This window comes from Athene noctua, chromosome Z (assembly GCF_965140245.1).
Source record: "Athene noctua chromosome Z, bAthNoc1.hap1.1, whole genome shotgun sequence".
Taxonomy (NCBI): Eukaryota; Metazoa; Chordata; class Aves; order Strigiformes; family Strigidae; genus Athene; species Athene noctua.
Genome location: NC_134077.1, coordinates 12,288,772 through 12,314,969, shown reverse-complemented (window position 1 = coordinate 12,314,969; position 26,198 = coordinate 12,288,772). Strand labels below are relative to the sequence as shown.

Below are 26,198 nucleotides of genomic sequence, written 5' to 3'. Positions count from 1 at the left end.
ATGCAGAGCTTAAGCTGAGGAAAATCAGGAGGAAGGCAGAAGCAGCTGGGGAAAAACAGCAATTTACTAATAGATGCTGCGGTGAATTGAGACATCCTCACCTCCTCTTCCCTGTGTCCTCCCAGGAGCCGTCAGTGCCATCACTGCCACATGGCTGTGAGTAGGAGTGACACCAGGCATAGCTGGCTCACACACGTCCCTGCTGCCTTGCACCCTGTGTCCTGCTCCAGCTGTCATCCAGATTCTGGGCAGTGAGCCCCTCTGCCCTCTTTCAGGAAGTAACTGTTCAGAGGTTGTGCAAGTGCCTCCCCAAGAACTGCTGTCACTGATAGCAGCAGGACATTTCTGCAGGCTTTCCCCTCTGCTCTTCGCCATCTCAGCTCATACTGTGCTGCTGATCACGTCCACCCCAACACCCCGCTGGCATAGTTATCTGTGGGTTTTATCGCCCAACAATGCGTGCAATGTTATTGTGCTAAAAAGAAAACAAAGCCTAATCCATTTTAAATTAAAACAGTGCCCCAGTGTCGTGCAACTGATGCAGACATGGTCTGGCTGTGCAGTCCTGCTGGCTCCCCAAGAGCTTCACCCCGGAGGTGCTGAGCTGTCTGCTCTGCTCCCAGCAGGCATCAGCCACAGCCTTCAGGCTGGGGCAGCTGGTTTGCACAGGCCCCTCTGGTCCAAAGCCTCTGGGATCTCCTGTCTCCTGAAGAGCTGCATCGCTTCGGGTGAGGGGCAAAGCATTGCTGTGTGCCAGAAGTTAGCAACAGACAGCAACCAGAGAAGAAAGAGAGGTCGGGGGTCCTTCCATGGTGATATAAGACTGCTATAGAGCCTTGGACAGGTCTGGCCTAGGGTTTATAAAGTCTCAAACGATCAAAAGAGAAGGTGAGCAAGGGTACGGTGTTTGCAAAGCAGGGCAGTGGTCATTTCAGCCAAGACACCATTTTTTGGCTATAGTGCTTGTATTCTAAGAAATTAGTTTCTATGATGGCCTCTTGCAGCTGCATTTGTCACCCAACAATATTACAGAGACCACTCAGGAGGCAAGGCTGGCGTGGGGGTGCTGCCTAGTGGGAGCGCTTTCCCAGTCCTTCTCCAGGGTGATTTTGTTTTGTTTCCAGCTGATGTGTGCGTGGACACTGGGCACGGATGTTGTGCAGGGCAGACCCATGGTGCCCACGCTGGGTTGCACTATAGAAAGCAATGCTTTGTGGTTGTGATGAGCAGGCTCACCTCCCCCTTCTCCTCACCCCTGAATCTGGCAAGATTAATAAAGTTTCATCCCATTGTGATTTGGAACATACTGTGCCCCAGCAGCTCTACTGGTCCGGGCAGTCATTTGGCTGGTTTGATCTATGGCTCTGTTACTTTTGCACAGTTGTGAGCAGCCTTGGATGTGGGCTTCACCCAGTAATCATCACATTGCAGAGAGTCTCGCCAGTGGGAGCTCTGGCTGCAAATCTCTTTGGAGATCCCTGCCTGTCTGCTCTTCTGCTGCTTGTCACTGCATGCAGGAGGGTCTGGCCCCTGGGCACAGGCTACAGAAGATCAAGGCTTGCATGTGCTGACGGGTCTGGAGACCCGTTAGCTTTTTAAAAGCCTAATTCGGGCAATTAAACCAGGTGGCCATGAGTAAAATCTGTTTTGTTTTGTGCTACATCTCTCTGAGTCGGATCAGTGCCCTTCTGTGAAAGATGCATCCTCCGTCCTGTGGCTGTGCATCTGCAGCTGGCACTAAGGCAGGGGGAGGATGGTGCTGTGGAGCCGTGCACCCCGGGGGGCGAGCCCTGGTCTGTGCTGGGATGTGCTAGTGCACTGCCTCGGGGAAGCCTGTTAGGTGTGTGGCAGAGCCTCACAATTTCTGTGTGGCTTTCTGTGCTTTTGGCTCTCCTTTTGCGTGTCACAACCCAGCAAGCGTCATTTGTGAATCTGACTTCCTTTTCTTCAGCCTGTTTTGCCAGCTCATCTCTGAAGACGATGATGATTAAGAACAGACATGAAAGAGTGTATGGGATCTCCCCTGACTCTGCGGTACCCTGGCCTGCTACATGCTAATGACACCTCTTATTTTCTGTCTGCTGGCTTCCACACAAGTGGCACAAGAGATGCTCAGGCCATCTAAGCTCCAGAACTCAGTTTGTGGAGATGTTTGACAGCTGAACAGTTCCCTCTCCTTGTAAAATGCCCTGCTGGGCTGACTGTTACGAGTTCTGCAGAGTCTGGCTCTAGGTGGGAGTAATGTCTGGTTTGGAGGTTAATCCAAGGACCCTTTGGTAAAATCCCAGCTGTGCTCAAAGGCTGGTAAAGTGAGGATTTACTGTGAGGCCTGAGTGGCCTGGATCTCTTTGAAAGCATGGCCCATGAAAGCCAAGCATGTGGGCAGGGAACAGGGCAGGCTTAGGAAAATAAGTTTTTCTGGAAATCCATGAGCTGGAAAACGATCTTGAGTCCTCTTAAGCAGAATCATATAAATTCCTGTGAGGATGCTTTGCCAGAAGGAGCTAATGCTTTTTCAGCCAAGGATCTTGGACCAGTAAGTGGGAACAGGAAAGGGATTCTTCCTTCATGAGCAGTTTTGGTGAAGCTGTGACTGACAGGGTCCTGCTCTGGCATCCACATCTTTGAAATAACTTTGATGAAAAATTGGAGAGTGCACAGGAAAAAATTACAGACTGCTCTAAGACTGGGAAAGTGCCATCCAGAGAGAAATTTGAAGAGCTTCATTTGATTAGTTTATCAAGGTTGTTATTGAGAAGGTCCTTTGAGTAAGATATGGGAAAATACATGGGGACTGTTCAGAATCCTGGACTAGCAGCACGACAGAATGAGAACCAGCAGTGCGGTGTTACTGTCAGACTAATGAGAAACAGGTATGAAGCATGTCATTTCAACATCCACTGGAGGATATTCCCAAGGGAAATCCTAAACACCCCAAAGTTTTTGGAGCTCTGTCATTTGAAGGTTTCTGATCAAACCATGTGTTTACCAGAAGCAAAGACTGAATCACGCACAAGCTGCTGGGCTCAGTGCCGGGGGTGGCTGGGTAAGGTGATGCAGAGCCAGGGAGAGTGGTCTAGTGAGTCTCTCCACAGCTGTAAGTCTATAATGACAAACTCCTCTGCTTGTTCTGCCGCAAGGGTATCCTATCCCCCATCCCAGGTACTTCCTATTTGGATTTTACTGCTTTAGATCCATAAGACACTGTCACAGGAATTCAGAGTAGTTATTTTTAACTTGCTGTCCCACAAATTCCCCTTCCCTTTAGATATCTGACTTGCGGTCTTATGGCCCCAACAGAGGTTTTGTTAGTCCATTTCCCTTTTTGGAGAAGCTCTTAAGGAAGAAGAAGTCACCATGCAGGATACCACGCAGTCATTCCTGATGCCAGTGATCTCTCTGAGTAGCTCTAATGAGCAAACTACCTTCTAAGTAGTGAAACATGTTTGGTTTCTAGGGGTATGAAGTTTGCAGTTCTGGGGAAATGTTTACCAGGAAGCATTTCACAATTTTCTGTAAATTACAGACAAGATCCTCAACTCTGCTAATTTCTTATTCATTGAGACATCGTTTCTCTTTCCTTAATGCCAGTTCACACTGTAGCAACAGATGTGGGAGTAGCTTGGTAGTTTCCTGTGACTATAACACAATTTAGAGTTTGCTAGTGGCTTCTAACAGAACTAGCCTGAGTTGATGGTCATTAGCATTGTTTCTTCAATGTGGGGAAATTATTGTATACAAGCTGGTTACAGAAAATAACTCTATATTGAGTGATAAAATTTTAATTACACAAAGTAGAATGTTAAAAATGTTTACAATCATCATTCCTAATTTCAAGGACATAAGTTAGAGAAATGAATTAACAGAAACTAGTTAATGAAGTCACCTGGATTGAGAAGCACGGGGACTTGGCATGGAATAAAGAGTGGCATGGAATTTTTTGTTCACTCAGTACAAAAGCCATCCGAAACCTGTGTCCTGAATAATGTGTAAATATTTTGGGTGGTGTCTCCAGCCCTCAGTAGTTGTATAACTATGTTGAATGATACTGAGAATGAACAAAGAATCTACTAGCAGTAGTAAAAGAGGTGGATCAGCAAAGGATGCTGTGGCTTGGAAGTGGAGATGTGCATGGAAAATCTTCAATTGTTCCCAGTCGAGACCCTGCAGAGGAAACTCTTAATACTCCACAAAATGTCTCTAGTAGTATTCAGAGGAGACTGTGGGGACAACAGAAGGGATATGTCCTCTGTTTAAAGATTTAAACTTAAACATGAGTTGTCACTCCACAGCTGAGCAAGCATCTGCCTCCATGTTCCTAGACATAGGAGCAGAAGCAGAGGACCCAACAAAAAGCATATATAAGTAGAGGCTACCCCATCCAAAACAAAGCTTGGAGATCAAGGTATTCAAATGGCTTGGAGTTCACAACCTGAGAGCTGAAAGAAGAGAGAACCAGCTTGCAGGTCTGGTGTCCAGCTGGAGGTGGTGCCATATGAGAGAATAATAAATGTACCTCATTTTCACTGGAGAAAAGGGATCTGGATATCTTTAGAAGAAGTAAAGTTATACTAAGCAAGAAGAGGAATACATACTTGATAATTTTTTTTTTGTACCAAGATAATCTAGTATCTCTCCGGACAAAGGAAGCGTTCTGGGTTACTTTACCAGGGTTTAGGTGTATTAAGTAAAGTGAAGAGGATAAAGACTGTAAAGATTCAATAAAACAGAGAAAAATAATAGGTCATCTCAAGAAAAGAGGCACTGCTAGTAAAGAGGGTATTACTGAAACCCAGTAAAGTGGGTTTTAGGACCCACTTTCATATTGTTATTGGGAACCTTCACGAAGTGCAAGAATATGCCAATGACATGGGAAACACTGCCATTGCAGTTGAAAATCAAGCTGTGGCAGCAGGGTTGTGGAGACTGTCAGTAGTAGCAGGAAAGCTTGTATTCCTGGGTGCTGGTGAGCTGCTAATGAGAACTCCTTGTATCAACTACTTTAAGAAAACAAAAAAGAATAGGCAAACCACCTGATTGTGTGTTTACTATGTGCAGTGTCACATGTAGCAGGAGAACTATTTTCCGTATAGGCTAAACATAAAATTTAGCATGTGTACATTCAGAAAAGATTAATTAAAACTTGAAGAGGTACAGATGGTTAATGCAATCGGGAGAAGAAGGGACATTTATTTTCTGATAAGCTAAGCTCTTTTGGACTTCTAACATTTCAAAAAGCAGTTTGAGAAGGGATAGAGTTGCTGCCTATAAATACATCAGGGAATAAATGCTACCAAAAGAGGAGCCTTCACATAGGAACAGATAAATACAATTTAATGGAAAAATCAAAGATGATTCATAAACACTGATGTTTTATAATAAGCCCAAGGAAGTACAGGGCAGGAGGACCACTGCCTTCCATATATAGCTTAATCAAGTTGTGAGGGGGGCCACGAAGCTGCTTTTTAACAAAGGGGGATCAGACTCAGTGCCAAGGCAAGTGCTGTCCTAATTTTCACATGGCTATGGGTAAAACCTTGTTCTGTTTGCTGTAATTAAAAAGATTGACTTATTCACTGCTTGACAGAGATTGTGGTGCAGCTCAGTGCTCTTGGAAGTATTTGCCAGCTCTGACTCTCCACATTTTTATCCTGCTGGGACAGCGCTATAGCTGGTGTTTGCCAGCAGCTGCTGGGGAGGCTGCTTGCCTACCTGGAACAGACTGACACAGGGGTCCAGAGGCTCCTACATAGACCTTGGCTGAAGTCAGATTTTCTAGTTTCCAGAAGTTTTGATATTTTGAAACTCATATTTGGAAGCAAGTCTCTTAAAATTAAAATAAAATTCAGTTTCTCATTAATCAAGATTTTTTTTTTTTTAGTTTTTACTAATAGGTAACAATGGATGTGTAAGTATTATACATTATAGTTGCATATAGAAACTCACAAATGTATATTCTAAAATCATCCCTACTAGAGCTGCTAGAATTCATAGCTCCAAAGCAGCTGCCATACCGCAGGGGTGGCCCTGGTCCAGGAGATCCCAGGGCAGATGGTTCCTTTGGCTATCTGCTTTCTACAGCTCAGTTACAGAGAAGAGCAGACCAAGATCTGGCCAGACTGGGACTAGAACCCCGTAACATGGGTGCTGGGGTTACTCTGAAACTAGGATCTATTATCCTAGAAAATCAAGGGACAGCAACAAGCCAGTTAACACTCCCACCTCAAAATATTCCTTGACATCCTACCTTTAGGCAATTGGTTATTGCTGGAGATACGCCATGCACTGTGGTGGTGGAGGGCTTGGGCAGCCGATGGTACCAGCACAATAAATCTACAGCTATGGAAATTAAAATAAAAAGTTGCTAGGAGACATTTTATGAGACTTTTGCAGTTGAAAAGCAGCGTCTAATATCACCTTGAAGGAAAGATGATTATTTAGGCAATTCTAACCAAACCTTGGTAAATACAAACTGCAGGTGCTGGTGTCTGGGATTACCTTAGTGAATGGCATAGATCAGCCTGATTTCATTTGGAAGTCATCCAGGGTACTTCTAAAACATGAATAGGCACAACAACTGCACTGGTGAACTAGTGCCTGTTGCTGTTACATTAAAAGTAATAGACAATAAGCCAGCAAAAGAGCTCAGGAATTCATTACTATATCTTGTGGGAAAGGATTACTGGTACAAATTTGAAACGCCCAAAGTCCCAAAGTTCTTCTAGATGTCCAAGCCTTTCCTTAGCATGAGTTAATTTTCCTGGGAATTACATCTTTTCCTGAGAATAAACCCTTCTGCAAGCATTTAGAGGTCATCCCTCCCCGCAGCACTGAAGCTAAAACAAGACCAGCCAGTGTTTTCAGAAGTACATCCACTCTAACTGAGCCCAGTGCATCTTGTGCTGCTGAGGATCAGAGAAGCTCCCTGGTGCATCCGTGCTTTGTGCCTTAGGCTGGATCTGAGCAGAGGCTTGATGCTGTGCATTTCAAGATACTTCATAACAAGGAAGGGCACAGAGCTGGGCTGCTTACAGGGGCCTGAATTCAGCTGATCAGATCTCTTCTGACAGAATTCTACCAGAGAAGCCCGGTGGATGTTGTTCATGGGTGTGAACATTGTACTGGAGGACAAATGCTGTGCTCTTGCACTTGGCCTGCAAGGCTCATGGGATGGGGCTGTGACCCACAGCGCCCAGCATTCCCAGAAGGCACATCCAGACAAAGTGCCCTGATGATGGAGTCACCTTTCATTCTAACAGTGTCCCCAGCTGACAAGTATCATCTGTACAAAAAAGCTGACAAAGAGAACATAGGTGGGAAGAAGACACGTGCAATTATGGTTTCTGTCATATAATATGCTCAGCCTCAAAAAACAATGGAAGACAATGAAACCTAAGATAGAGCAGCAAAGGTGACGGCTCCACGATTACTCCATTTGTGCAGAGTTGAAGCAAGGAATGCAGAGTAACCTCTCTGGGGAAGCAAACAGAAGGGATATACTCAGCTGTGAGGTAGGAACTGCATAGGGCTTGTCCTGAAAAAGGGACAGACTGACCCTGTGCTTCCTCTGCCATATCCATCTGCCTTCTTCCTTTTAATTCAGGATAAAGACCATTGAAATGATAAACCACAGGAACATGAGAAGGAAAGAGCATTGGAATTGTGGTTTATGGTTTATTTTCCTTCCCTAGTCCTGTTTCCTTGAGCCTTGATAAATGAGTGTCTTCTTATCTGATGGTTCAGTTTATCTGGTGTTGGAAGGAACAAGGTGAATCAGGATAAAGTCTGCAGTCTGAGAGTGCATTGATCCTATCTGCAGGTCACCATGGGAGACAGGGCTCTCTGGAGAGGCCAGGTATGAGGGAATGTCTCTGGCACAGCAGAGGGCTGGAGCCCATGGTTGCCAGGTTGCCAAGAGTCAGTGGCTTGTGTTCCCAGTTGCCAGCTTTTCAGGAGAGGTTTCTTCTGTTTGGCACAAAATCCAGCCCCATCAGGATCTTCTGTACTGCTTGACAGGTCTTGAGCCCTCTTGTTGTGATGGCAGGGCTGTGGATGCAGATGTATTCACATGGGCTACGCCAAGCACATTCATAAAGGAAGGTGATGGGATGACCAGTGATATGGGCTAGGAAACAGCTGGGCAAACTGGTTCAGCAGAGGCGTGGGGCCTATGGGGCATGGCACAGAGCTGGGACGCCATGGAGCAAGGAGTCCATTAACTTTTCCAGTATATTCTTGCGTGTGCACAAATTGCATGTTTGAGAAAATGAGTTCCCCCATTCCCTTCTGCACTACATGAAAAAATATTTTGCTGGTTGGACTCAAGCCTCCTGCTTGATGATTTCAGTCAATTGTGCTATAAATCCGCTATCCTGAGAAAGTAAGTGCTCATTCCCTGCTCCCCAGTCCCATACAAACTGGGATATTACAGGCACAGGCTTCACTTCACCAGTCTGAGCAGCTTTGCTCCTTCCTTGCTTGAAAACCACCTCTGCCCCCGAACAGCCCTGAGGCCCCATGCCTGCTGTTTCTCATTCTGACCCTTTTGTGACAGGAGAAACAAAACCATGGGCAATAACCAAGAGGAGGTTTCACCCAAGATTTGTACAACAGCAGGACTGGGGTTTTTTGTTTTGTGCTTTCTTTCTCGATAATCCCTGAGATTTACTTCACTTTTTTTCTTGGCAAGCAGTGAGCTGACATCACCATGACTCTCTGATCTCTGTTCTGTGAGTTGCATTAGCTAATTTAAGTCCACCCTCGAGCCGTCCATCCTTGATTACACCACCTGTGCATCACTTTGCCTCTACCAACATGGACTGCAATCTGCCGTTGATGTGCCCTGTCACTCAACACCATTATTGCCCCTTTGAACTCTCCAAGGCAGCTTCAGTCCTTTACTGCCTTAGTGTCATAAGTAATTCTGTCCCATCACTGCTCTGTTCTTTGTCAGACAATTTATGAAGATGCTGAAAAGCACAAGCCCTAGTGCAGCTCCTGGGGAAAGTATCTCAGGTACCTCCCTCCCCCTTGAAAACTGACCTGTTACCCTACCTTCCATTGCCTGTTTGCTTAACCATGGAGATCAGCATCTTGTAACATGAGATGGATTAAGAAGATTTGGTGCAGGACCTTGTCCAAAGCTTTTCGGGATCCGGGTACACTATGTACATATGCTGAGGTGCACCCACATGCTTCCTGCCACCGCTGAGGAACAGCAGAAAGGCAAAACTTCTGCCCAGAGCAGAGTTGTGTCTTCCTCTCGCCTCAAGAAATGCTTTTCTTAAGTGTACATCACGGAGAGGGGACACTCACTGCTGAGGGAACCTTCACCCACCACTGAGGAGAGGAGACACTCACTGCTGAGGGGTCCATTGCCCACTGCTGAGGGGACACCCAGGCTGAAGGATCCTTCACCCCTCATTGATGAGGGGGGACACCCAGGCTGAGGGACCCTTCACCCCTCGCTGAGGAGGGGGGACACCCAGGCTGAGGGATCCTTCACCCCTCGCTGAGGAGGGGGGACACCCAGGCTGAGGGATCCTTCACCCCTCGCTGAGGAGGGGGGACACCCAGGCTGAGGGACCCTTCACCCCTCGCTGAGGAGGGGGACACCCAGGCTGAGGGACCCTTCACCCCTCGCTGAGGAGGGGGGACACCCAGGCTGAGGGATCCTTCACCCCTCGCTGAGGAGGGGGGACACCCAAGCTGAGGGACCCTTCACCCCTCGCTGAGGAGGGGGGACACCCAGGCTGAGGGATCCTTCACCCCTCATTGATGAGGGGGGACACCCAGGCTGAGGGATCCTTCACCCCTCGCTGAGGAGGGGGACACCCATGCCGAGGGTCCCCTCAGCCGACGGGACTCCCCCGCCCCGCGCAGGGGCCCCAGGAATGTGCCGGCAGGGGGGTCGGGACGGCCCCCGGGGGGGTCCCCGTTCGAGTCCCGCGTCTCACCTGGCCGGGCCGGGCGGCGGCAGACTTTGCCTCCAGCCCCTATAAAAGGTAACGGCGGAGTGAGTCAGAGCCGCCGCCTCCTCCCCGCCCGCTCTCACGTACGCCGGCCAGGCAGGCACGGAGCCGCCGCCGGCCGTCCCGCACCCGCGCACTTGCTGGAGATGAGCCGCGCCGCGCTGCGGGTCTCCCTCCTGCTCCTGGCCGCCCTGGGCCGCGCCGGCAGCGAGCACGACCAGGAGCACGGCGGCGAGGCCCCCCCGCACTCCCGGGAGAAAGGTGAGCGGGGGTCCTCCTTACGCGGGGCGCCCCGAGGCATGGAGCACCCCGCGACTGCGTTTGGGGTCCCCCGTGCACGGGTCACCCTAATGCACGGTGCGCTCCAGATGCTGGGTTTGGGGTCCCTGGCGCGTGGAGCACCCCAATACTGCGTTTGGGGTCCCTGATCTGTGGGGTGCCCCGATGCATGGGGTTCCCCTCTAGCTGGGTTTTGGACCCTTGATGCATGGGGTGCTGGGTTCGGGATGCCTAATGCTTTGCGGGGTCCCCAGTGCTGCGGAGCTCTCCCTTTGCTTGTTTGGGGGGGGCTGCTCTACATCCTGCTGCACCCCTGTTAGGGGTGCCCTAGTCCGGGGTGCCCCTGTGAGGCTGTGCCCCCCCCCCCGCATCGCCCTGCTGCGGGAGCTGCCTCCCCCCCACCCCCCAGCACGTCCCTGCCTTTGTCCCTGCTCCCGCCAACTCCTGTGCGGCCCGACCCCTGCCCAGGGGCTGGGGGCCCCCGCCTTTTGTGCAGCCCTTTTCCTCCACTGTGTCCCGTTTGCAACAGAACAGGGGGCTCACAGCTGCTGGTGTGGGGGTAGCGGGGGCTCTGCAACAAGCAGCGCGTTGCCGGGACTGCCCGGAGGGTCCAGCCCGGACCCCGGTGTGGCGGGAGGGCAGCCGGTCCCCTTTGTCTTGCAGCATGGCCTCTTCCCAGCGGGGTCCACTGTGCCTGGCCCTGCATCCACGTTGTCCCCCCACAGCCCAGCGAGGACGAGGTCTGACCCCACTGCGGTGGGGGTCAGTTCCATGCCCGACGATGTGGAATGGGGGACGTGCCCGAACTCAGGGCTGGGTGGTGTTGTGTGCCCCCCCTCCTCCTCGAGAGTTGTCTTGCTGGTGGTGCGGGGGCTTTCAGATTTCAGAGTCACTGCTTCGGGATAAAAGTCCTGGGTCTTTGGTCTCGGTCCCTTTTTTGACTCGGTACTGTGGCGCTGCCAGCACTCGGCAGGGATTTTGGGGCAGTGCCATGCGTTTGCTCGAGTGAGGCTGAACGCAGCACAGGGATGATCCTGTCCCTGGCTACACTCCTCGTCCCAGCTTTGCCTGTGGGTTTGTTTCCCGGGCTCAGCCTCATAGTGTGTCCTTGGTTTTGCCTCTGGTAAGGAGTTGCTCTGACCTGTGCCAGGACAGCTGCCCTGTGGTACGACCAACAATTGTTTGGTGCCAGGAGCTGCTTTTGTTATTGCAGTGAATCACATTTCTTACCAGAGCTGCTCATGCCGGGCTGAGCACTGGACAGAGATGGGGACGCAGATGGTCCTTGCCACAGAGATGAAGTAACCCCGGCCACAGGGTGGGAGGGCATCAGTCGTTCAGCATACCGGTGTGGTGCGCTGGCAGCAAGTGGTTGGGCATTGCATGGGGTTTGGGATAGATGGGTGGGGAGACTGGGATGGAGATGAGAAAATGAGGTGAAGGGTGGGAAGAGGCAGGGAGGTAGGTAGGGAACAGGCAGCCTGGCCCATGCTTGTACCAGTGTTAAGAGGTGAAAGATCTGCCTGGAGTCCTGTGAAGGAGTGGGTCTTGGCTGGGACCCACCAAGTCTCCTGCCGGGCGCTAGAAGCTGCATGGCACCACTGCCGGGCAACGTGCTGGTGCACTCTTCCTCAAGGCTTGTGCACAAGGCTGGTGGTCCCCCAGGACTGGGTGCTCAACACAAGCCGGGCTGAGGTTTTGCCATGGAGTTGCTCTCTGACTTGCAGAGAGACCTGAGTCTGTGGGTGTCTTTGGGATATCCTAACTCCATTTTGCACTGCAGCCTATTTCTTCTCCCCCTCCTATTCAGACCTATCCTTCTCTCCATGTCCTCTTCTTGGTCATTCCCCAATGCTGTTTTCCTGCCACTGAGTCCCTTTCTCTTGCTTAATACTCCTTACTCATCTCATTTGCCAGCTCCAAGCACTGATCTGGGATTTCCCCATTTTTATCCCTTCTGGGATGGCCCTTTCTCTGCAGCGCTCTGTGATTGTTTCCTCTTTCCCCTGGCACTTGTTGGGGCAGTTGGGTTCACAGGGAGCAGGAATGTGCCATGGAGTAAAGCCTGCCCTATGTCTTCCTCCACTCAAACCCCTGCCACTTTGTGCGGGGAGCTGGCCCAGTCTTGGGCCCTGCAGCCCGAGCAGTCCTCCCCCAGGAGGGGGGAGCACAAAGAACAATCCCCGCAGTGAACTGTGCTACCAGTGGCAGATTAAAGGCTGATCCCAAAGGCTTGCAATGGGTCAGAGTCTATAAACACAAAGGGCTTTAATGCAGACAGGCTCAGGAGGGATCAGTGCTCCCATGGGATGGTGTTCGGTGCTAAAAGGGCATGGATGTTGCAGGGGGTATGTGTCTGGATGGAGAAACCAGGGTTGTGCTGGTGAATGTAGAGCTGGGATGGCACAGCTCTCCTATAGAGAGACTCTTCATGGTGCTTGGCAGAAGGATGCCTGGGGTTGTGCACCCCACTTGCATGGATCCCATGCCCGTGCCATGTTTGCCACAGACTGGCCCGAGGAGGTGGCCATGGGTAGCATGAGCACAGTGACACAGCCTGAGTACCATCATCAGGTTATTGCTTTCAGTGGATTTGGTGCTTGGATGTCTTTTGTAGGCTGAGACCTGGCTGCTGTGGCTGTTCCCTGCTTTGGGACTTACACTCTTGTGTATCTCTGTGTGCCCTGGTACCTCCTGGCTCTGCATCAGGAACAACATCCAGCTTTCCCTCTTCTCTGGGCCATGAGCACCACTGGTTCCCCCACAGCCTGGGACTGATCTGCAGACAGGCTTCATCCTTAGGGGCACAGCAAGGTGGTCCTGAACTGGCCTCATCCCACAAGGCTTTGACCCAGGTCTGGCCCAGAGCTGGGTCCCAATAGGGAAAGGAGGCTCTGGCAGTATCCCACTGCTCCCAGTGACTGAGCACAGGGTATGGTATGCCCAGTCAATAAGAGTGGGATGTCTGAGCTAGACGTGAGCCTGCCACCCTGCCCACCCACTGCACACAAGCCATCGAACTTTTGCTGGAGTTCAAGGTGAGCAGACAGCAGCAATGGCTGTGTTGGTGCCAGGCAGCATCCACGCGGTGAATGGCAGACATGTTTCCGTGTTGTCAGGTGCCCTGCAGCAGCTTCAGGCTGCGTACCCCCTAAAATGTCAAAAGCTGAGGATGGAGGGGGCAGACCTATGGGGCAGACCCTCTGGTCTCCCTCCTCACTGCCTGGCTTTGGCGAGGGGTATCTCTTGCTCAGTGCAAATGATCCCGAGTCCCTTGGGTGCGTGGTCCATCCCTATGTCTCCGTGGTGATGTTTCCCGGGAGCAGCCTGCTGCATCGGTGCCTTTCCTACGTGGGATCAGCAGCGGCCTGCGGTTGTGCTGGCTCCTCACCCTGCCGAAAGCTGCTCCTACCCTTCCTCCCCAGCTGCAGGACATGCTGAGCAGCACGCTGGTAATGGCAGCGTCTGCCTGAACGCGGCAGGAAAGTGTTGTTGGATGGTGTTGGATGTCAAGGAGGGAAGGGAGCTGGCGCTTACGGCAGCGCCAGTATCCCAGAATGGGAGGGCCGAGAGGGCGTGAGCAACAGGAGAAAGCACGAAGGAGGGAGTGCGTGGAAGGGGGAGACTCGGCTGGATTGCAGGCTGCTGGGGGAAGGGGGGGTCGCATTTAGTGCTTAGCTGGACCGGAGGGACTCTGTGTGGCTGAGCACGGAGGATTTCTCCTCTGCAAGCGCAGGCAGCTCCTTGTTGATACCCTACTACATTTTCCTGCTGGAACTCCTGCAAGGAGTCCTCTTCTTGCATGTTATATCCCAGTGTGCTCACAGCAGCAGCAAGGTCCCCCCACGCTGTTGGGAGTGCTTTGTAAGTCCCTCCCAGGCCCGTGGGTGCTCAGAGGTAGGGCAAGGTGTGCAAAGAGCTGCAGCACCCACTGCCGAGGTGCAGCCACGTCTGTTGTGGTGAGTGGCAGCAGTTCAGCAGAAAGGAGACTTGGCACCACACAGCTTTCCAAGGGAGAAGACGTGCTCCGGCGGGGAGTGTGGGAGGCAGTCTGAAATTATGCAAATCGACATTTGGGCAGGGCAGTGGGTTAATGTTCATGGCAAAGGTCTGCGAGATTGCGAATGCCCCCACGTGGAAGGGACTGGAGTATTGCAAGGCTCCTCCGAGCCATGCTGAGGCCAGGGCAGATGCTGAGAGCCCGACTCACTGCCTGGGCTGGACTCGCCTCCATCCTCTCTTGCAGCGCTCGGTGCCAAGGGGCACCAACCCTGCACAGGGGGCCTTGGGAGATGACTCCCTGAGTGGGTGGCCTGGCTGTGCTGTAAGCTGCGCCCAGATCCACAGGATGGGAAAACATAACTCGTGTGGCTTCACTGCTTAAGTAAGTTCTCATGGGTCCTCTTGGCTTTGGTGCCTGGGAAAGTCCATTGCGTTGTGGTGGATCGATCTGACTCCTGGGTGTACTGCAGTCTTCGGAGTGTTCAAAGCTGCTGAGCTGAGCTGGCAGGGAGCTGAGAGGAGGGTCTGGAACCCCCTTGGCTGTGGGAACAGACAGACACAGGGTGACGTGAGAGCCTGAGGTGCATGGCACAGTGCTGACACAGCAGGGCAGGTGCCGGCACGGTGCTATTGTTCTAATCTACGATATGATGTTTGAGTTGCTTTCTGTCAAGGCAGAATCCCTGGAGGTGAGCAGAAGGCGAGGTGCTGGGGCGGGCCATGCCAGTTGAGGCATGTGCAGTGAGCCAAGGCACCGTGTGCCAAATCCAGGCTGCTGTGCCTTACCCAATGCGAGTGCCCCTCGGGGGGGCTCTCCATGCCGATAGGCACTCTTATGTGGCTCTTGTGTGCAAGCCATGACCACCTCATGCAGACAGTGCCAGGTGGGCAGGAGAGCAGGGACAGGGTGAGGGAAGATACAGGGTGTTTCCAGGGGAGGGTCAGTGTACTCTTGATTTTGATGCATAATCAGTGACCGGAGAGCAGGTTACTTTTGTGTGAGCAGGGTGGGCAGGATGAATCTCAACTTGCTGCAGCACAGTTGGGTGCATCCCAGAGCAGTGCTGTGGGCATGGAGAGGGCACTGCAGCCCGTCCCAGGGCTCACGTGTTCCTGTTGACTTAGGCAGCAGTGGCTTGCCCAAGCCCTTTGCTTTCTGCCCCTTCTTTATATGCCTTTGGGAGTACCCCGTGCCTGGGCAAGCGACTCCTGAGCATCGAGCATACCTCCTGAGTGTCAGAAGTGCTGTAGGGATGAGTCACTGGCAATGCTAGAGGGACCCCCGAGAGCTGTTCCCATCTCTGCAACTCCTGGTGCCCTAAGCACCCTCCAGTTCTTCCCAGCCCAGTTTTGCTATGGCCATCCACTCTACAAGGCAGCAGCTGCACCAAAGGTCCCCAGCAGCACCCATGCCTGGATCCTTGCTGCGAGGAGGGCAGTGTCCTGCTGGGCTTGGGCCTCGTATAGGACATCTGGGCCTGGGAAAGTGTGCCTCTTCCTTTCTCACCCCTGAGCTGGAATCTGCTTCTATTAATAGCAAGTGGCTGTCGATAGCTGTTGTCAGCAACAACGATGGGGATGGGAGCAGTGCCTGCTGAGCACCTCCTGCATCCCGGGCAGGCTGTCAGGCATTTGGGCCTGCCAAGGAATAGAGATGGTAATCAAGGCTGGACTGTACCGGCTAAATGCTCCTCCTTGTCCTTGCACCCCGGGGAGCTGATGGAAGCAGGTGTGGATGCTGCCCCTTACTGCATGCAACCCTTCACCCCAAGCCTGTCCTGACCTGGCACCCTCCATTCCTGCCCTTCTGGACTGGGATGTGCCAACAGCCTTGTCTGCAATGACGAGCATGCTGGTAAGGACAGGTCAGGGGAGGAGCCCGTGAATTACCTGTTGTGCCAGTCAGGGCAGGGGCATAATCCTTATGGGCCAAATTTCTCTGCACATCCAAGCCCTGCATCCAAAACCCCACAAATCCAAATCCCCCTGCAAAGGGTTGCCTGGAGCTGGTTGCATGCAGAAAGTCTGGTGTTAGCCAAGGTGTTTTGGTCAGGGGTATCTGAGAAGAGTTTCTGAGGTACCTCTAAGGCCAGCTCTAGTGACATGCTGGGAGCCTGTAGAGAAGAGCGGTGGTGCAAGGGCTGGTGTGTGGATCACTGCTGTGTGCTCAGGACCTGCCCCAGGAGGGCTTTGCTCCCTCTAGATCTGCAGACTGGGGACACCCCGAGCCGTGGGAGGCTCAGGGCACACCAGGGGACATCCTGCCCTGCCACGGCCACAGGGTGCTCCATGAGGGACATGGGACTTGCAGAGGACCTGGCACAGGCTCCTCCATCCTCCCTCCTGCTTGTCCTAAAGAAGGGTTTGTGCATGATAGGACCCTTATGTAACTCTGCAATGGGGATTTGGGTGGTCAAGTGAGTTGGGGCAGGAGGCTGCTGTGACAGGAGCTGGGTGTTTGGGGCAGGGCAGTCTGCCCCCATTGTAGGGGCTCTCACTGTTGAGGAAGACAAGGTTTTTGTGCTCATTTGCTTCTTCTGCTGTGAGTCCCAGGGCTGCTTTCTCTGGTGGGAGGAGGGTGTCTGCACAGTGCAATGCTTCTTGCTGCTCAAGCTCCTTATGGTGTGGGAGCTGCTCTTCCCCACACCCTCTCCAGTGCTTCAGCATTTCAGGAGTGTCACCAGGACAGCCGCTTCCCTGGCTGCACTTGCTTACAGAGCCTGAACAGGGAAGCTGCAGACCTGCCTCATTAAAGTGCTTTATCTTGGGATGTGGGATGTTTTGGCTGCTCTGGAGCTGCAAGAGCACTGGTACAGCTGCTCAGTGACGGAAGCCAGTATCTCTGATTTTTCCATTATAACGATGATAACAAAGTGTCAAACCCTGGAGTTTTCCTTCTGACCAACAACTTCAAGAGACCTGGCCCTGCTAAGAGGAGGCAGTGCCCTCTGGATGTATCCCCCTTGCTGGGGCAGGGGGAAAAGCAGGAAAATGGGGAAAAGCAGGAAAATGAAGTCAGGGAGGGGGATTGAAGGCAGTGGGAGCCTGAGACCTGCTGCCAGGGCTGGGAGCGCTGCCTCGCAGAGGTGTGTTTGCTGCCAACCTTTCCCTTCCATTCATGTGGTTTTTTTCTTTTTTTTTTTTTTTCAAGGTCCTGGCCACAGTCACTGGAGCTATGAAGGTAAATACCCTGCAGTTACTCCTGCTTTTTTCCTACCACCTGGCAGACTCTGGACCTGAGCCAGCCATGGTTAATGATTACAATGCTCCTGTACGCACTCTGTGTCTCACCCTTCCCACCTGCCTGAACCTGGGCATGGATGGGCTGAAGAGCTGGGAATTGCTCTGATTTGAGCATGGAAGCAGCGGCTCCACCAAGGGTTTCCCCAGCCCCCTGGGTGTGGGGGGATTCTCCTTGGGGCAAGGCTTCTCCCTGAACAGGAGCTCTCCTGATCATGTGCCAAGTGGAAAAGCAGCTGGGCTCTCCAGGCTGGACTTGCAGCCCATGCTGGGACTTTTACCTTTTTACCTTGTGTCCTCACCTCTGTCCTCTGTCACCCTCCCTCCCCACCCTGCCTGGCCCTGACCCCCCATCATGGCTTGGAGGACTTTTCCACAGCCCCCATGATGGGCATTACTGCAGTGCTAGCACAAATGCATCCCTTCCTGGGGCAGTGGTGGGCCAGGCCCCAGCACCATCACTCTGCTTGGGACCAGGGCCTGGCTTTGACCTGCTAATGCCCAGCTCCATCTTTATGGGGGTCCTGCAAGGGCCTGGGCTGGGCATGATCCTGGGTTTGCACTGGCCCAAGGTGTGGTAGAAGCAGCTCCCTGCAGTGCAAGGGGAAGTTTCTGGGCCATCAGCTGTGCTTATCTGAGCTATGGCACTGGGAAGAGGTGACAGGTTAAGCAGCCACTGCAGCCATGTGAGCTGGCCCTTTGCAGGACTGTACCAGTGCAGTTAACAACTAGGAACCTCTCCTGTGGCTGTCGGCTCGCGTGATCCCAGCGGCACTGTGGTACCTCGCTCGAGTAGCAATGCCTGCGAAGCGGTGTGTCAATACCTGCCAGAGGCCAGGCTGTGCAAGGCAGCAAGTGTGTGATGAGCTGCAGAGCAGCAGCTCCTCAGCTTGCCAAGTCCACTTGTAAATGATCTCGCACTCTTTCTAAACACCCCAAAAATAGACTTTCCTGGCACTCACCATGCTCTGAGACCTTTCCTGGTGCAGCTGCATGCAGTCACATGGTAGCACAGAGCTGCTCCCAAGCTAACTTGATGGAAACATAACCTTACATGCATGGCTTATTTCCTGGCCAGTGCCTGTCCCCTTCCCCACCACCCACCAAACCTCGTCTCTGGCAGGCTCCTTGCCCAAGCAGTCTCACTGGCACTCCCTCCCTTCCTCCTTGTACCAGACCGGGAGCACTGGGGTGTGGACTACCTGGACTGCGGGGGCAACATGCAGTCACCGATCAACATTGACACAGCCAAGACCATCTTCAGCCCACAGCTGCGGCCGATTCAGCTCTCTGGCTACAGCCTGCCTGCCAATGAGAAGCTCAAGCTGAGGAACAATGGGCACACAGGTGGGTGCAAAGGCACAGGCAGAGGCTGGAGTGCAAGCAGAGGCTGCTCAGCATCTCCCAGCAGGACTGGGCTTCTTTGATGCCCTTCCCCTGGGCTCTGGGAAGGGGAGTCTCTTGCAGGCTGCAGTCATGTTGCCTTCAAGGCCAAAAGGGAAGTGTCAGGCTGTTGAAACTTCACAGGTCCATATGCTGTCCTGGCTGGAGGGGAGAAACCAGGAGATGGAGAATTTGCCACTCACTGCCTTTAGGAGCTGGTTCCAGGAATTTCTTAAAACCCACGTTTCCTTTAAAAATGTGTCCCTGGTATTTCTGATGTGGGTTGGCAGTCACTGTTCCTCCCCTGCATTTCACTTTCAAAGGACTAGTCAGTAGCTGATGTGACTTAGCCTTTAAGGTACCTCAGTCTTCTAGGACACATCATTGGCCAACTTCTTTAACTCTGTGCTTCAGGTTGCTATCTCCAGATCTTAAGATCTTTTTTATAGGTTTTTTGTTTCCCTTGTCCAGTTTTATAATATTTTTTTTGAAGGTCTGGACACAACTCACATTATTTTAGTATCAGTCTCACCATGCCAGATATGGAGGAAAACCACATCTTCCCGCTCACCACCCCACAGCTGGAGATCCTGGTTGCTACCAGCATTTTCTGGGAGCAAGCCAAGTGTTTTGTGCACGCTGGTGTCTGCCACTCCCCAGCAGTCCCTCCAGCTAAGAAAAGGTGGTGGAGAAAGGGACTTAAAAACTCACTGATGGTGTGATAAGGCACCCCCTTGTCCTGGTAGCTAGCAGAATGGACCTGACCTGTGTATACAGCAAACTCAACAGGTTGGACTCACTGTGCATGGTCAGATCAGCCGCACTCTGCATGCACAGAGCTTTATATTATGGCCTTCTGCCCTAGCGTGCCTGCAGAGTTAAACTAGTTGAGCTCACTAGTTGCTATTTTAGACACCCTGGCATCTGGTGTTGCTTGGTGTTTAGAAAAGCATTTTCATTGGGGTGGGGAAGTAGTTTCTCACATGCTTATAAGATGCCTTTTTTTATTCTGGCAACTAGCTGTCTGCTTTATGAAAAGCCATAAATAAATAAAAAGTTGCAAGTCCAGAAAGACACATGTACAGTCACTCCTTTTTGTAATACAAAGTGTGTATGCTGTATAAGCTTTTTCAAGGTCCTGAAAATGACCGGGGTAGCTAGTAGAAGGAATTCAGTGATTTAGATACCTGCTTTTACATTTCTCCCAGGTAGGGAGCAGTCTCCCACTTCCTGTATTTGAGTTTTGTATCTCTGAACCCAGTGGCAGGGAACACACGAGAGGACAAATGACTCATCACAGCCCTGTTACGTAGATAGTCCTGAAACTGTGCCCTAGCTTGGTGATGTGACTAAGGGACACTTCACCTATAAAGAGGGAGGAAGGCAAAGTGTTGATATTACAATGAGGAAAAGGTGTTAGAAGCACCTAGAAAGGTGCTGAGAAGCCTTTCTCAGGTCCAAGGATGCTTCTGGTATTTTTGCCATGTGTCCAGGTAACTGAGCTTTTAGATTTGCCACACTGCTGCATAACTCCAAGATAGTTGGCTAAACCACATGAAAGTAAAAGGTAAAGCCAAGTATATATTTACCATGCCCAAAGCAGCAAAATTTTAGCTCTTAATGCTTTCAAAAGATTTAATGCTTCTGAGCCACCAGCTCCAGTGCTGTCAGACACTCACAGGCTGCTTTATGCGGAAGGTCCCAGCTCGACAAGTGCTGCAGTGCTCTCTGTCCAACTGCCCTGCTCTTATAGGTATTCACCACTCTGCCAATATCTTTCCCCATGAATTTTGTCCACAATCTCTTTTTATATTATTTACTGAATAAATTGTTGGATAACATTTGACTTTGAGCTGGCCCCTGTGAGTCTCTGCAAAGGGGCTCTTCCCTTTTCAGTGTTTTCATGGCAGCTATTTTTGAAGCTTATGTATGTACTGAGATGTCCTGCAACCTGAAGTTGAAAGTTGAACCCTGCTGCATTGGCACAGGTCTGGGTATTGGCTTGCCTGTAGCCTCATGAAAGATTGAAAGCAAGTTTGTTGTGACCAGTTTCCACAAGCTGAGGGTGACTCTTTCCCTTTGAGATATCTCCTCTGTGTACCTGTGGGATGGACTGAACTTTGTGTTTTACTGACCAACCTCTTCCTTCTGCTTCTGCAGTTCTCCTTGAGCTGCCTGAATCACTGGCCATCACTGGTGGCTATGCCCAGCAGTACCGAGCTGTGCAGCTGCACCTGCACTGGGGCTCCTTGTCGGGACCTGGCTCAGAGCATACTGTCGATGGGCGCCGCTTTGCTGCAGAGGTAAGGAACCCTTGTGGTGGTGGACACATCCTCCCCTCTCCTGATGCTGGGCAGGGAAGGTACTGGAGTGCTGTCATGCTCCTAGCCCAGGGCCCTGGTTGTCACTGGATGAATGCTGTAACCCCTGGCCAGGATCCCTTCTCCCTGGGCAGCTCCGCAGCAGTAGAGTTCAGTGTAGGAAGCCAAGCTTTGGTGCTGAGCCAGACTCACGCAGCAGCCTGTGGTGCAGAGGCGAGTGGGAGACCACCGTCCAGGGTGCTCTGCCTGCAGGTGGACTGGGGCTGGGCGAGTGTGAGTGGTGCAGCCTGTCCCCACGCTGCAGCCTGGCCCTGGGCTGATGGAGCAGGAGCTGTGGCAGTCCCCGGGATGGGGGAGCCAGCTCCTTGGGCGGCTCTGAGCAGCCTGCTTCGGGAGCTGCAGGGACTGTTTACTCTGTACACACTGTCCTCCTGCTCTGCCAGCTCCCATCTGGTTTTATCTCTCCTTCTCTAGCTGCTGTCCTCAGACTGAGCCTTGCTCTGCAGTATGACCTCCTGGCATCTAGGGTAGAGTGCTGGTTTGCTTTCCTTGACCAGGGAATTTTCTGCAGACAGACCTTCACACTTGCTGCTTTGCAGCATCACATTTTCTTGGTCCCACCAGCATATTCCCCTCCTAGGAGGGGTGCTCATCACGGATGCATGTCTCTCCTGGCCCTTGCTCTGGCAGACTGGAGCCCTGTAGGGGTGAGCACCTCCTGGAGGTGCCTGTCCTGCATCCGGATTGCATGGTTCCCTTCCAGATCCATGTGGTCCACTACAACACCAAGTATGACACCTTTAAGGAGGCAATGGTCCACCCAGATGGCCTGGCTGTACTGGGAGCCTTCCTGGAGGTGAGTTCCATAGATCATCCCTGGGTGAACTGAGAGAAGGCAGGACTGGGATGGGCAGAGTCAGGCACAGTTTTGGGGACTGACAAAGGTGCAAATGCTCTGGGGAGAAGGGGAGAGAGGGCAGTTAAGAGGGCAGAGCAGCCCTGAGAGGAGGAAGGGGGTCACCAGGATAGGGTGCCTCTCACAGGGAATGACACCTTCCTGCTGGCGCTGCTGGCACCAGCTGGTCTTCAGCCCCTGTCCTTGTCATTACTGTGGAGTCTCTGTGTTGCAGGTTGGGCCAAGGGAGAACCCATACTATCAGGAAATACTTGAGCATCTGCACAAAATCCAAGAAGAAGGTAAGGCCCTGCCCCACCTAGTACATGTCTCAGGGGCTGCACCCCAGGAGAGAAACCCGCTGCATGGCAGAGAGAGGCTGCGCAGGTGTTTGCTGTGTGTATGTGAGAAGGGGAGCATTGCACAGCTTGTACAGAAACAGCTCTCCAAGGTGCCCTCTGCTTGCACGTGCTTTCCTCTGCCTCCAGGGCAAACCCACTGCTCCTTCTCCAGGGCAGCAGTGGCAGCAGTGTGGACCCTGGCACATGCAGTGCCAGGCTGCCCATGATCTCCATGTGGTCCTACCTGATGCCCTCCAAGGGGTTTCTGTGATCTCACTCCTGTGGTGTTTCTTCTCCCAGGTGAGGAAGTCTTGGTGTCTGGATTCAACATCGCAGGTCTGCTGCCTACCAACCTGAAACTTTACTTTCACTACAACGGCTCTCTGACCACCCCTCCTTGCTACCAGACAGTGAAGTGGACAGTCTTCAACCAGACCATGCTGCTCTCTCATGAACAGGTCTGTCAGAGCAGTGAGCTCAGCCTCTCCCTGCAAGTGTGCACCATCCATGTCAGTCACCTGGGGCTTGCCTGGCTCCCAAAAGCAGGATGCACCCTGCTCTGCTCATGCCATTCTCCTTATAGATGTCAATGCTGGTGATGAGCCTGAGAAACGACGACAACAAACCTCTGCAGAACAATTACCGGATGGTGCAGGACATGCACGGGCGACGGGTGCTGGCGAGTTTCCAGACCACCCTCTCTTCAGCGAAGCAGCTGCCTACTGGTAAGGACCACGTGAGTGTGCTCAGGCTGCACCCAGCTGCAGGGGTGCAGAGATGGGGTGAGAAGCAGGAGTCAAGGCTTGGTGTCTCTTACAAAAGTGCAGCATTTGTATGGAGTAGCCCTGCCTGGCAGGTGACTTATTGCAGCACAGGTCTTGGTGTCCTGCTCTCCCTCATTTCTGCGCTTCTCTCACCCTGCCTGGGGAAGATTGGTTCCTAGGAACTATTTTATCCTTGGCTTTGCAGAAATAACAGTAGTGGGACTAGGGGATGTGTATCATCAAGGTCCTAGCATCCCAACTAGCTTCTTCATCCCCAAATGCAATAGCTAAATTCAGTAAGAGCTGCAGAGGTACAGGCTTGCAGCGAGCACCCCACCACCAAACCCTGTGGGAAGGGCAGTGCAGGGGGACCCCTCCTGAAGGCTGTGCTCTGCCAGTGGGGCCATGCGGCCATCTGGCCAGGCACATGGTCCCCTGCCTGAGGCATCCCTGTCTGCCCGTCCTCGGTTTGTCCTCGAAGGCCTTTCTTGCATTGGTGGCTTCCAGCGATGAGTAGAAATTCCTGTTAATACTCAGGTGTGACTATCGCGCTGCATCGCTGAATTCTTGCCTGTTGCTGCTCTCTGAGGTCACTGGGGTTTTTCTGTCCCAACATCCTGTTCCTTTTCTGTTTTGATAGCATTTCCTACGCCTTGTGTCAAGGTGACTAACAGAAGCAGCACACAGGATTGGTCCCAAGCCCTTGGGCAATGCCTCCATAACCACACACCTGTGGTGCAAGGCACTTCCTTTCACCATCCCACCTGCGGCCAGCTCACTAACAGCTGCAGGCTTTTAATCACCGTGGTCTTCAGCCTGGCTAGCAGTTTCCCATGTGGCACTGCATCAAATGCTTCACTGAAGTCGGGAGAGATAAAATCTACCACATTTTCTTTGTCTAGAATATCACTTATCAAAGAAGGATATCGGGTTAGGCTGGCATGCTCTATCTTTGGTAAACCTGTTAGATATTTTATCATGTTTTCCATTTACCTCCAAGCCTTTCTTTTACCACTTTCATGCAGAAGCTGTTCCAAAGCCTCCAGCCGCCAAGGCTGGGGTGAGGGGGTAGTTGCCCAGCTCACCTTTATTTTTTTTTAATCCTTTCCTTATTTGCTATTTCTATCCAACAACTCCCACTTTAACAAAGCCACGAAGCCCTTATTCCTGGAATGCCAGGACACTGTCCCAGTACTCCTGTGTGAGGTTACTGGACCCCACCTTGAATGCATGGGGCTGTTGGTGTTCTCCCCACCTCAGTGTTGATAACTGCTTGCTTTATCCCTGGGGCCACTGAGTGCCAAGACTGAGTGCTGTGGGGTCACATCTTGCTTCGCTTGCAGCTGCACCTTCTGCGCCCATGCTTGTTGATCTTTCCCCAGCCACCCCCAGTTGAGAACAGCCACTCCTGCCCCTGGCTGCTGGGTGAAGGCGGCGGCTTCCCCGCAGTGGCTACGCAGCTGAATACAGCCCACAGATAGTGCCACTCTGTGCGCAATACCCGAGCCGTGTACAGATGATAATGCAGCTGTTTAAAAACCACGCTGTCACGCTGGGTAAATATTAGCCCAGCACGTTGGGCCACCGAGCCATCCCCGTGCAGGATGCCCTGTTGGCAACAGCTGCTCACCTCCTCCTGGGTAGCTGCTCACCATCTTGCTGCAGGCAACTGTCCCCATGGTTGCTGCCTGCTGGGCTCACCCCATGCCCCTCTCCGGGGTCTTCTGCAAGGTTTGGTGCATTCATGGGGTGCTGCAGCAGTCCGCACCCTCCCTGCCTGCTTCCCGGGCAGTGGCAACAGCAGTGGGGGTGTTTCTGTCCGGGCTCAGCAAGGCTTTCGTGTGGGCTGTGATTCAGAGACACTTTCCCCCCCTCCCCTTCCCTCAATGCTTCTGGCAGGCTGTCAGGGCTAGGCTTCTTGCAGTAAGATGTTGTGAGCTGCTGGGGACCTGGCAGGCAGCTCTCCCCTGCCTGCTTACAGGCAATGGGCAGTCTTGCAGGCAGCCCTGCTTTGGTGGCAAGGCCTGAAGCCCTATAGGCTTGACACTTCCCTCCCCAAACACCTAGGGCAACTTGTTGACCATGCTGTCTCTCTTTTAGGTAATGATGACTCAGCAGCAACAGGTAGGTGAGGGGCTGGCCTGAAGGACAAGTGGCTGGGGGGTGTACCTGCCAGGGAATGGGGGGTCCTGGCAACTGTGTGATGAGCTGGAGGGCAGGCACACACAGCGGCTTTGTGGGGCTGCCCTACCATCTGTGCAGTTGGTTCTCATCCTCTCATCTTTGTCTCCTTTGCAGAGGGACACTCCAGCTCTTCATTTCATGCAGGTAAGCATGCTCAGCCACGGCTGCTGCCTTCCTGTCCCTTCTGCTTTTGGGCTACAGGCCTGCCTCAGCTTTGCCCCATATCCCTCAGCCAGGAGCCTCAGGACCATCTCCAGGTTAACATGCCTGTGCTTGGCTTGCAGGGGATGTGCTGGCTGTCCTCTTTGGGGTACTCTTTGCCATCACAGCACTGGCCTTCCTGCTGTACATCTACAAGCACCGCAGCCAGAACACACGGTGAGTGATGGGGAGCTGCAGGAGGAGGGGGCTCGGTGGGGTAGCACCAGTCTGGGGCATGAGAAGTGGGGGTTAAGAGCGGTTTCTTGGGCACCAAGGTGGATTAGCCTGCTCTTAACACTCCTTCCCTTCCTCCCTCACCAGGCTGGACTCACCAACCAAATCCAAGGTCATCTACACAGCAGCCACCACAGAGAACACTGCGTGAGCTGTGCACCTCTGCTGTGGTCCCAGCCCCCCCTGGTTCAGTCTACCAACCCACATCCCCTCACTGCCCCCCCTGGGCCAAGGGAAGGCCAGTGCTTCAGCATCCCCCGGCTGCCCACACAGACTGTTTGCCTGGGGCAGCATCTGGCCCCAGTAGATATTTTTGTTATAAAAAAAGGTAAAAACGTGGAGAAAAAAAAAAAAAATCCTCCCACGGTGCCAGTCCTATCTAC

At 52.5% G+C, this 26,198-nt stretch overlaps 1 protein-coding gene across 3 annotated transcripts; it reads left to right on the top strand.

The window, feature by feature from the left end:
- Positions 1-10,029: 10,029 nt before the first annotated feature.
- On the top strand, positions 10,030-26,182 carry LOC141973615 (carbonic anhydrase 9-like). 3 transcript variants are annotated; one of them, XM_074932370.1, is made up of 12 exons: positions 10,030-10,232; positions 17,404-17,433; positions 18,669-18,839; positions 21,036-21,178; positions 21,960-22,052; positions 22,327-22,393; positions 22,733-22,890; positions 23,016-23,157; positions 25,297-25,324; positions 25,508-25,524; positions 25,665-25,758; positions 25,903-26,182. In XM_074932370.1, the coding sequence occupies exons 1-12, from the start codon at positions 10,118-10,120 to the stop codon at positions 25,964-25,966; spliced, it is 1,122 nt and encodes a 373-aa protein (XP_074788471.1). In that variant the 5' UTR covers positions 10,030-10,117; the 3' UTR covers positions 25,967-26,182. The 3 variants fall into 3 exon arrangements, with proteins under 3 accessions (XP_074788471.1, XP_074788470.1, XP_074788469.1); XM_074932368.1 differs by having other exon boundaries at positions 10,035-10,232; positions 25,297-25,320; positions 25,495-25,524; XM_074932369.1 differs by lacking the exon at positions 25,297-25,324 and having other exon boundaries at positions 10,031-10,232; positions 25,495-25,524.
- Positions 26,183-26,198: the final 16 nt, after the last annotated feature.

Bases quoted from the DNA above. Each gene is read 5' to 3' on its own strand.
- LOC141973615 (XM_074932368.1), top strand. From the start codon at position 10,118: ATGAGCCGCGCCGCGCTGCGGGTCTCCCTCCTGCTCCTGGCCGCCCTG. The intron at 22,053-22,326 runs GTGAGTTCCATA...TCTGTGTTGCAG, and splicing joins TACTGGGAGCCTTCCTGGAG to GTTGGGCCAAGGGAGAACCC. The intron at 23,158-25,296 runs GTAAGGACCACG...TCTCTCTTTTAG, and splicing joins AGCGAAGCAGCTGCCTACTG to GTAATGATGACTCAGCAGCA.